Source organism: Cupressus sempervirens, chromosome 10 (assembly GCF_028749045.1).
Source record: "Cupressus sempervirens isolate cs-2001-9-10 chromosome 10, ASM2874904v1, whole genome shotgun sequence".
Classification (NCBI taxonomy): domain Eukaryota; kingdom Viridiplantae; phylum Streptophyta; class Pinopsida; order Cupressales; family Cupressaceae; genus Cupressus; species Cupressus sempervirens.
The window spans coordinates 857,651,417-857,663,298 of NC_143127.1; the positions used below are offsets into that span (position 1 = coordinate 857,651,417).

At 35.9% G+C, this 11,882-nt stretch overlaps 1 protein-coding gene across 1 annotated transcript; it reads right to left on the bottom strand.

Annotated features, from left to right (window-relative positions):
• Positions 1–624: 624 nt before the first annotated feature.
• On the bottom strand, positions 625–4,114 carry LOC149536712 (uncharacterized). Its single transcript, XM_089806176.1, has 4 exons — positions 2,833–4,114; positions 1,697–2,620; positions 1,388–1,609; positions 625–1,249 (listed from the first exon to the last, which is right to left on the bottom strand). The coding sequence occupies exons 2-4, from the start codon at positions 2,216–2,218 to the stop codon at positions 968–970; spliced, it is 1,026 nt and encodes a 341-aa protein (XP_089662302.1). The 5' UTR covers positions 2,219–2,620; positions 2,833–4,114; the 3' UTR covers positions 625–967.
• Positions 4,115–11,882: the final 7,768 nt, after the last annotated feature.

Genomic DNA, 11,882 nt, shown 5'->3' on the forward strand with positions numbered 1-11,882 from the left:
CATATTACCAAATTTGCATCCTTTTTGAGTTTAGACCAATCTTGTGAAGAAATAACCTAAAAGTTCAAGAACCAGAAAATAATTAAACCCTCAATAGGATGTGAAAGCTGCACTGTCTGTCTTCTCGAAAGGACTTGACAACATAGAAGTAATTCCCCATCCTACTTAAGGTTATTGATTGGGAAAGGAATAGGAAATTTCGGGACTGAGTATGCTAAATAGCATATGTACCCTGATTATTTTTATGCTGAACTTAATTTCAAGACATAGTATAACATGTTTATCTCTGAAATTTGAGCAGATTCCCAACAGGGAACATTACTGTGGCATGTATCTTTTATGGGCATTTTTAATAAAATCTTACTGAACATGATTCTAGGGTTCACAAGAAAAATTCAATTACTGCATGATTAGACCAACAAGAAGTCAAACATATAGTATTCTTGTTTCAATTTCTGGGCGCTGTCTTTACAAGTTGTTTAATGTCAACCCACGTAATTGTCTCATTGTGCAGGCCATATAATAAGAAAAGTAAAATCATATGACAATCATTAGATGTAGTAGAAGCCTTCAAGAAACAGATCGCAACGAGGAGAAATCCTCATTAACAGTCATGATAAAGCCTTATTCCAATAAACAACCATCCAATATATCAAGCAATAAATGATAGAAATGACGCTTTCAAAGTTATTACAGAGTCATGAGCCCAGTTGCAACGAAGCTCGCAATGATCTAAATAAAGGGAACATGTTACAGAATTGTCCACAACAAAAAGAAGCTCTTATGAAGACATAAGATAATAAAAAGGTTTCCCACAATATGAATGTTGTCCCTCAAAAGATAGTGTCGCAACAAGTAAATGTTGTAGAAGCGATGCCCGCTATATTACAAATGTGAGAACTAGAATACAACCACCAAGAATGTTGAAAATTACATGTCAGTGGAAAAGGAATGAACCCAGACAATACTACAGTTCTTTAAAGAACTTTTCCCTTAGGCAGTCTTGCAAAATCGACAACTGTCCCTCCCTAACTAATACATCTTCATCTAGTTTGTTTACTCTGAGCTTAAGTGTTCCAACTTCAGCGATGAGTTTAATGTTTTGCAAGGTAAGTTGTTCTGCATCTTGCTGAAATCCATTCCTTTCTTCTGAAACTTTGGGTATCTCTGCTCTTAACAACGTCAGTTCTTTCTGACATTCTTCTAAGTCAGTCTGTAAACATTTTATGGTATTTTCCTTCCCTCCAAGCTGTAGATAAAATATATCATAGCATTAGTGCTCATAATCTGAACTAAATATAATGCTCTTCAAAAGTAAGTTAATCTTCCATTTAAGGAACTGTTTGACATCCTAAATATAAACAATTGAAAGCATGACAACACATACCAGAAGCTCCAAATATTTCTCTTTCTGGTTTGAGAAAGTGAGCCTAGCCTGTAGTCTTTCAATGTTACTCCTCAAAACCTCTTGACTCCTTTCAAAAGTTGCAACTTTCTCCTCAGTTTGTTCTACATCAGCCACATTGGAACATAATTTCTCCCGTAGAAGCTTGACCAGTAAAGTTTTGGCTTTAAGTTCTTGTTTTAGTTGTTTGAAAACCTCCTCACTCTAAAATAGCAATGAAGAATAATGGTTGATCACAAAAACATGTTAATGAAAACTCCCTAAAATAGCAAAATAAATAACATTAATTACCTCTCTATGTTGTTGTTCCTGTTGATATGCCTCTGGATTTTCTGCATGTTGCTTGAGAGATTCATCATAGGATATACAAGAATTTTCTTTCAAGATTTCTTCTTGCATCCACACACTATTCTTCCAAGATGAAACTTCTTTTTGCAATTGTACATTTTGCTCAGCCAGATCTTGGATCCTCTTTCTCATCTTCCTCTCCTCCGACCTAATTTTTCCCAGCATAGAAGCCCATTCATTTGACCGCCTATCTACCTCCTTTTCTAATGTCTGCTGCAGATCATTCTTCTCACTCTCTAGTATCTTTGTTCGACATTCCATCTCTTCTTCGATCAACCTTAGCGATTTAGTTGCTGAAGATGTTTCTCTCTTGTCGCTGGAAAAGATGGAAGTGGTTGATGAATGACTTTCTCTGTGATGGCGTACTGAATAGGGAGATGACCGCTTCGAATGTGGAGATGAACGCTTCAAATCCCCTCCCCCAGAGATAGTTTCCTTTGGAATAGCAGAAGAATTATCTGCCATCAACTACTTTTCAAGCGAATTCTCCTTTGGGCTATCGCTTCCCTTATCCAAACAAGGCGGCCCATCCTTATCAACCCTCTGGCAGGGTAAATTATTACTGATATTGTTGTATGCAGAGACCCGTTTCAATGGAAATAACCTCCGCATCGCTGCAACACTAGCAATCACCTGTAAAAAATAATCCGTGTCATTTTCAAGCCGGAAGTAAACTGAATTATAAAAAGCATAGTCGAACACATTCACACCAAAAGCGAATGGTTACAGCCTCGGCCGTTAGATTTGAAAGATGGCATTATAGTACCAGACAGCACATGAGGACCCTAATGACGGTGAATTCCGGGCGGAGCTTCACACTCTTGCTCGCATCGCTGCTCCACATGGACGACGGGGGCGGCTTGGATCCTACTCAAACCAGTAAACATATAAACATCAGGAAATATAAGAATACAAAGCTGAAAGAGTATGGCGATGCAGGTGAAGAAACATTGGGGGTTTCAAACATCTTGGCGACAGTTAAAGAGGGTACCAGGTTGAGAAGCGCGACAATGAAGCAAGAATTTGAATAATGAGAAATAAAAGGCACAAAGTAAAAACTAGAGTGAGGAGATATGCACCAGAACATTCGGATAAAACGGAAGCGCTGATATTCTGCTTCTCCTGCAAGTCCCCCGGGTGCAAGACTCCCATGCATAAAAGAAAAACTATTGAAACCACGTGTCTCAGGGTAATCGCATTCATTTTGTTTATGTAATTGCGACCCTTGCCTTGAACCTGTGAGAGGATGAACGGTTAGTTTCAGGAGAAGGATAGCTAAATTGTTCGTATGTATACAGAAATCTCATTGCATACTGATCTATATATCCTGTAATTTTATGAAGCCGTTGCAGCTGTCTTGAATGCGAATTAGGACACCTGTCCTCTTTAATTTCATTCAATTCCGCGGATTTAAATTCTCGGAGGGGCTGAGAAATATTAATGTAGGGACTTAATTTTGCGTAGATACGGAAGGATGGATATGTTGGAGTAGCATTTATACCCTGTTTATCCCTCAATCTTTTTACTGTCAAAAATTATGCAGTATCTAGTTGGAAAATCTTACATAGATTCCCAAACTGAAACTGCATATCTTTTAAGATTGAAGAACTCGTTTCCATACGCGTTCATACACTTCTCCTGTCTTTGCTTTCACCCCACCTGCCCAGACACTCCTCGTGATATCTGCTTCCACAACAGTCAATTCGCGCAATTTTCTCCTCTTCCTCAAATTCGCTGAGGCATATCACACACACTGCTATTTCTTCCATCTGCCCGCGCCTGTAATTCATCACCGTCATCAAAACACTACGTAGAGGAAGAGACACGTCAGGCACTATATTTTCTTCTTTCCCCGCCTGGATGTAGATCATATAAAGTGCCACCATCATCACAATTATATACCCACTTATGACACAGGGCGTGCTCAAAACAGGTGACAAAACAAGTGGGAACAGTATATATAAACAAAAATCAATTCACATTGCAAACAAAACCACAATTTTCAGAAACAAGCCAATCTGTTTTGCTTTGCAATTCTCTCATTTCTTACCACTATAATTACTACATATTTTTGGCAGTCAATCATTCCATAAAACGAATGAAATCCCAACAAATTTGAACAACTATTGGTTACAATAGACAAGAAATCGGATAACAGTTGATAAAACCACATTAATGGTTTCATTCAAATTTCTCTGCAATTGAATATGCGAATTGGGTCGCTGATTATACGCAGATTTTTCTGCTTGGGAGTCAAATATTCTGAGATTTTTGCAGCAAGCTATTTCTGGAGCATTCTCTGCACAGTTCGAACATAACTCTGACGATGTTGGGTGATCTTCCATTGCTTCTTTGCTGTTGATATCTACCATTAGAATCTTATCTCGAGCAGAAACATGAACAATAAATATCGAATTGAGTGAGAAAAGCAGTGATATGAGTTTGATAAGCAGTGATTTCCCCATTTAGCCCTTTTTGGTAAATGGGATATGGCACTTGTGTTTTTATCTAAAGGTAAAAGTTATTTCATTGTAGACTAGCAATTATTTGTAGAGAGATAATATCTTTTTAAATATCATAATAATAAAAATTTAAAATTATTTAATATTATTTTAAACATTTAATGTTTCCAAATATGAATAATCGAATATTCACCATAACTATTCCCAATATTTTATTCTTGCAAAGCACTCAACAAAATATTATAAAACTAACTTGAATCAAAAAATCATTTTTATTGCATTTATTATCAATGTTGTCTTACAAAATAATGTGGGAGTTAATCCACAAGGAAAAGGAGCATAACATGAACACAACATTAAGCACTATCAGTTCCATGTTTATGTGCGTGCAACAGAGAGCCAATAGGATTATATTTTTTCTGCAATGAGAAAAAAAGGTTGACAAGTGATTGAAGAACCATAGAGCCCACCAAATAGCCCTCCACATTTTTTAAAAGTGATTGAAGAACCATAAGAGTTGAAGTAAGTGCTAGTGGTCTGAAATGCTTTTGTACTTGATAAGAGTAGTGAATCTCTCTATAGAATTTTCAAAGCTTGTTCTACATATATCCTCAATGGAAGCCTCCCCTAATAGCACTGAAAGCGTCAAGCTCATTTATGGTTGGAAAAAACGCACGCATTCCTTGAGTGCACAAAAAGGGCCACTTGAATAAATCTCAAAACATCTTCTACACAATAATTATCTCCCAATTTTGGATCCACTAGACCCAAAAGCTTTCCTTCACTAAGCAATTAAAACCCCTGCATTGCATACACTTGAAGTCAGCTATTCGACATAATAATTTGTCCCAAATCACTTCATGGAGATGTACAAAAAGACAAAATTTGTCTTTTAAAAGAAATCCTTATACTTAACAAATTAGAAATAGAAAGATACCATACCAAGTTACAATCCCCATTACATACACCACCACAAGGTGTGTGCCAAGGAACCTGTTCAAAAGACCAATTTAGTACCCTACCAATTGGTACAGAACAAAAGTAAATTATAACTGTAAACTGAAAACAATCTAAGATTAAAACAACATGATAAGATATCAAAATCAAATAAAGAAAAATATTAATAGTAGGAAACAAAAAAAAACTCAACAGAAAGACAAAGAGTCGTGCTAAAATACAGATTTGAGAATTACCAAGCTTAAGAAAGTACATGTGTGGGTAATTGGTCATCACTTTATTATGCAAAAACTCATATAATGTGAAATTTGAGTCATCATGTTCACTTTCCTATACTTCAAATCCATTTGCCTCACCATCCTACAACACAATCATTTCAGCCCTTTTATAAACTTTAACCAAATAAATAGTCAAACTAACCATCTCTTGATCATTGGCTTCCCCTGACACTGCACTATCCTCCTGTAAATTGTATACTAAAAGTTTTAGTAAGGTATCACATCTAAAATATAGATCATGTCAATCCAACTTTTGAGATTAAATAACTTTCCATACTTTTCCATGGCTTTCTCATACTCTGCCTTCAACTTAATAACTTTCTCGATATATTTCTTCTTCTCCTAAAACCAATCAAAAAGATAAAAACACAAACCATCAAAATCTTGCATAATTGATAACAGAATTACACATTCTACTAAACATATTTTAGCCTAGGTGCAAACCTCTTATGAGAGAGATTTCCATTTCTCACCGCCATCTTTAGCAACCTGCAAAATGTACAAATACAAACCATATAAGAAAACAACCTAATACTAGATATTATTCAGTTTGAGTGTTCAACTTGCACTATAAACAAGTATTAAGGACCCCCTAAGTATGAAGTGTTCCATAGAAGCCATCCTACTGCAAGAAGTGTACTTTTTCCATACAATAGACTCTAAGCGTTGAGGAGTATTTGGTGCATTTGTAGAAGAAGGGAATAGTAGAGCAACCTGCAATGGTAGATGTCAATGCATCCCAATGTTTATAAGACAAGCTCTCTCTATAATCCAAGCCCACTGGCTTAATGTTATCATTTACTATGCCCTACACACATTTACCAAAACCATACAAATTTATTGGCAAATCGGAATCATGAAAATTTAAAAAAACACATATTTATGGTCTGCAGCAAATGAATCCACTTACCTCTCCTCATGTATTTGAATCTTATGTCACTGAAATCTGGTGCCCATACTTCTTCCCAACAATAAGAAAAGAACATCCATTTTCCTATAGATGACACTACATCTTAATGAACTATCATATGTCGCTTTATCTCAAAGAACATCCTAATTCTTTCTCTCAATCTGAAACCCTAGATATAACATAATACGTAAACAACAACATTCAATTGATAGAAAAATTCCCTCGAAGATAAAATTTAGTTTGATCCCAAAATCCAGTTGCTCTGCACCAGTTTGGTATCATTGATATCTAGATCCTCCATGAAGAAACTCCACTTGGCCAAAATCTATGAATCGTTGTAGTTTAAAACAACTTGCACAAACAATAATATTAAACTAAAGTAGGCAGATGAGTGGGATTGATGGTTGGACGGTTGGGTGGACTAGATAGTGGATGTGGTTTGTGGTGCATGATGATTTAGTGAAAAATATGATATTATTTTGTTGAGACAGAGAATTCCAACATTTTCAATTTCTGTAGAAAACTTGTAGACATTGTCAATTTCCAGACATTTTTGCTTATATTCTACATATGGAGGGTCAATTATATAGTCTCTTGATGGTCCATGGAAGAAAGAAATGCAAAGGGAATATTGGTGTAAATATTTTGAGCAGGCATCTAGTATTGAAGAGGTCAATCATTTTCTATTGGAAGTAAGAACAGAGGAGATTACTTTAGAACCTATGAAAAGCCATAATATTATTACCTGCATCATTTCCTTGCCTTTGAGATTCTCACCCATTTCCAGCCTCAATTCCCTTTTGTCTAACACTAAGTTACACGGGTACCCCTCCCCCCCCTCCGAACCTCGAACAGGTTTGAAACGGTTCGAGATTCGGGTCAGGTTCGACCACGGTTCGCCCAGGGTTCAATTTTCGAATCCTGGTTTACCATGCAATTCTTTCTCTAACAAGTTTTGAAAAAATTGTTCTTTAGGTCACCATGAGAATAGTAGCATTTAGATTTCTTAGATGAAACTTAGTAAAAAATTTATCTTCTATAGGAATATAGGCATGTACAAATTTTAAGGAGTGTATACTTACGCATCTATACATGAGATGCTATCTCTATTAGATATCTTGAATATCTTATGATGGTGAGATTGCTATCGATCTTATAATTGCCAATTGTAAAAGTGATCAAGGGGTCATTAGTATTTTTTAAATTGTTACAGTCATAGTTTAGAGTAGGTGTTATTGAACGAATTGTAAGAGTTGTAATCATTGATTCAATATGTTAACGATGTAGCTTCAATCGTGTGTGTGTGTGTATAATGATTGCGATAGTGATGACTTTGTTAATTGAGATAGAGCTCTTTGTTGAGCTCTCCCTTTTGCATCTCTTCTTGTCTTTGTAAAAAATTTACCCCTCTTTTAGTAAAAAAGTATACCAGCCCATGAATAATTGAAGCTTATCATATTTACTTGAAATGAGACACTAATGATGTTACTCAATTAGATGTATATATATAAACACACACACACACACACACACACACACACATATATGTATGTATATATGTATGTACACACACACACACATATATGTATGTATCTATGTATGTACACACACACACACACATATACATACATACATATATTTACATGTATATATACATGTCTATATATGTGTATACACACACACACGAGTGTGTGTGTGTGTGCATTGATAAATTACTTATTATAATAATATTATTTACATCTAATTGAGAAACATCATTAATGTCTCATTTCAAGTAAATATGATAAGCCTCGAATATCCATGGGCTGCTATACTTTTTAGTTAAAAGACGGGTAAAAAATTTATCAAGACAAGAAGAGATACAAAAGGGAGATAGCAAAGAGCTCTATCCCAATCAACAAGGGCATCAATTTCATGAGATAATTTGGGGGTAATTTCTCCCTATGCATAATATTCCAATCTTGCACATGACCAGAAGCCCATTTAGCCAAGAAGTCCACAACTCTATTCCACTCTTGAGGGATGTAAGTAAATCAAGCAGATTCCAAAATTCTACAAAAGAGAAGAGATTGATTAACAACTAAAGCTAGAGGCCAACATACATCCTTAAGTGCTTACAAAGTAAGCAACTTCACAACCACTTAGGAGTCAGACTCACATCCATGGGCTTCTATACTAACATATATTATGATTGTAATTAATTAAGAACACATAGGGTCATGGCCTTACCACATAGTGTCATGCCCCTATGTGGGGTTTCTTCATTCATATTAAAGTCATGTTTGTATTGTTATTGGGAACATATGATATCACTCATAGTACTGGGATACATACATACATAGTCCATCTATAGTGGGAGAGGTTTCCAAGACTCATCAAGGCATGTTCAGTAAGCTGCTTGATCATTGCTAGAAGCTCAAAAAAATAATTCTTTGCATTTGGAACATTGTTACTAATAATGATATTATGACTAACATGCTTTTATCTTTTAGTAAAAATTAGGAGGAATCTAGTGGTTCAAATGCTGAAAGTGAGTCTACTAATAGAGGGACATTTATGGGTAGAAGATCTAATGGTAGAAGAAGGTCTAGTGGAAGAGGGCCTAGTGTGTTCACTGGTAAGTACTTTACTTGTAACCAAGTAGGACATTAGTCCTTTAGATTCCTTGAAAAGAACAAACAAGGATATTACATTTATTTGGTTATGTTCCTTCTTACAATTTTTATTGCCTTATGTGTTTTGGGTTCAAATTTGAAAACAAGCCACTCTCACGTGTCCTTTCTTAAATTATTGATGCAGTGTTCCAAAAAATAATTCTTTTCAAATCAGTTTCTTTTTAGAGTTGGTCAATATGAAATATAGTTAGTATATTCTAAAACAAGTAAGAGAACCTAGAAATGACGCCTCTTTTTCTCTGAGTTATCTTCATTCCTCTAACAACAATCTCAATCTCAACACTAAAGATAATGCACAGTGCAAATCTACTCATGCCAACTATTATTATTATTTCTAAGAAAGAGATATCTAGTATGGTGAATCTTATTTCTATTGCACTTGGAATGAGGTTCTAATTCACTCTACAACTCAAGATATTCCTATTTTACTAATTGTTGTCCCCATTTTGTGCCATTACCTAGGGTTTCATCTAGTTTTCATAATATCTTGAGATTCCACCATGGGAAATTAACAACCCTCGGTGGAATTTGAGTTAGGAAAATCTCTTTTATGTTCCTTTTGGTTTTAGTTCAAAAGAATGAGGTTGGAGAGAAAAACTTGATGCCCTAGGCATGCAAGATCTATGTGCATGCTAGAAATTCGTAGCAACATCTTCCATAACTTGCTAAAGAGAAGGTTTTGAGGCTTGAAAATTGGTATATGATCATTTGACATGATTCCCCTCATGTTCCAATTTCTGAATTGAAGTTTCTCTCAAGGAGTAGGGTACTTCCTATGTTAATAGATGCCTAATTGCCTGCATTCCTAAGTGAGCCTTAAAAAACTCAGTTACTGCATACTTCTCTTGAGATCCCAAGGCTTTAGTATATTGTATAAAACTAAAAAGGGTATCCACATCATTGATTCCTTTATTTGGGTTGTGAGGATATATTTGTGACTTTCCATGTTCAAGGCTACAAGCCTAGTCTTGAGTTTGTGAAGCAACTAGCCAATGAAAGTTCCATAGTTTTAATCTAATGTTGAATTCTTGTTAGTTTGGGCCTAAATAGAGCCTTTTCATGCTTGGAAGTCACCCCTAGTCATTATTTTTATTTGAGAGGTTTTGTGTCAAATAAGCCTTATGATGCCCTTAAGAGCAACTAGTGATTAGTTGTCTTTGTTATAGGTTTTCCTTGTGATTGGGGATTCTTAAGAGTGTTTGGATTTTTTAGAAGGTTATAAAGGTCCTTGGGGTCATTAAGTTAAGTTTTAGGCATCTAGGAGTTAAGATTTCTAAAATTGCAAAAGTTATTAAAGCAAAATTGAAAAAATGTTGACAACTTTGCAAGAGTTTGGAAATTGGTGAAGGACTGAGCATTTGGAAATTAGTCATTCTACTATTGCTGAACCTTTTCCAAATTGTAGAATTGGAGTCAAGTGAAAAATGTAAAAATTGCATTTTTTGTGCAAAGTTGCATTATTGAAAGTTGTAAAAGATGCTCAAATTTGCAACTTATTGGAAAAAGGGTCGTGGGATCGAACATTCTGCTCCGTTAGCTCCAAGTGGTTGGGTAAACCCTATTCCCAACCTTGTCTCATCATGTTCAGTGCTTGAACATTCTCAAGCATGCCAAACTGGAATGTTCCTAAGGGTCACTAAATGCCATAGAGCTGCGATCTTTGACACGGCATATCTTAGAGCTCATGTGAGGTATGGATGCGATTCCAATTCCTATAGGACCATGTTGCAGATACCTACACTAACCTCTCTTTCTTTTCAGAGATCATACTCTATTTTGATTTTGTAATGCCATCTCGGGTGATGTTGAAACTTGTAGGGTTGGCCAGTACAAAGTTGCCAACTGCCAAATCTCTCTCACCTTTCATTGTGGGATCAAACTGTCTGCTCTGTTAGCTTCAGGTGGTTAGGTAAACCCTATCCCCAACCTTTTCCCATCTTGTTGAGTGCTCAAATATTCTTGGGCACACATAACTAGAACATCCCTAAGGGTCACTAAATGCCATAGGGCTGCGATCTTTGATGGGGCATATCTTGGAGCTTATGTGAGGTATGGATGCGACTCTAGTTCCTATAGGACCATGTTGTGGAGACCTATATTAAATTTTCTCTCATTTTAGAGATCATACTCCGTTTTGATTTTACAATGCCATCTTAGGTGATGCTGAAACTTGTAGTGTTGGCCAGCACAAAGTTTCCAACTACCAAATCTCTCTCACCTTTCATCGTGGGATCGAACTATCTACTCTATTTATGAGATGCACATATACATGTGAGTGCCCATTATAATTGGTACTCTATGATGGTAGATCTAACATATGGAATTAATGAAACCTTGAGAATCCTATTAGGCTCTACATCATAATTAAACCTTGATAATCCTATTAGGGTCTACATCATAACTGAACCTTGAGAATCCTATTCTGGCTCTACATCATTGTCTATCTCTGTCACGTGACAATCCTTCACTGTTTTGAGGCTAGATTAATGGATTTACCCCTCCCACTATCTATGATGTAGATGTAACTTGTGGGAGAGGTTGTTACAATTGTAATGAATGTATATATGATGATTTTGTGTGTAGGGTAAGAGTTTTGACAGAGAGAAAGAACCAAAGACTAGTTGGGCAGTGAAGAGCATGGGCATGGGTGACTGACCCAAGTACAGAAGTAAGAGTTTTCTTCAAACAAGGATAAGTTTTATGTTTGATATCATCTATTTGAATGATTTTAAGTATTTTTTGGTCAATTTACAACATCTAGAAAGATTGGGAGATTAGTTTTTGGGAAAGCCCTATGGTAAAGGGCATAGAAGTGAGGGTTTGGTGAAAGGGGATGTAGAAATGCTA

What these genes read in the sequence shown, in the direction of transcription:
- LOC149536712 (XM_089806176.1), bottom strand. Translation starts at nt 2,218, where the DNA reads ATGGCAGATAATTCTTCTGCTATTCCAAAGGAAACTATCTCTGGGGGA. An exon ending in AGGAACAACAACATAGAGAG is followed by an intron (nt 1,610 to 1,696) that starts GTAATTAATGTT and finishes TTGCTATTTTAG; the next exon opens with AGTGAGGAGGTTTTCAAACA. An exon ending in AGAAATATTTGGAGCTTCTG is followed by an intron (nt 1,250 to 1,387) that starts GTATGTGTTGTC and finishes TTTTATCTACAG; the next exon opens with CTTGGAGGGAAGGAAAATAC.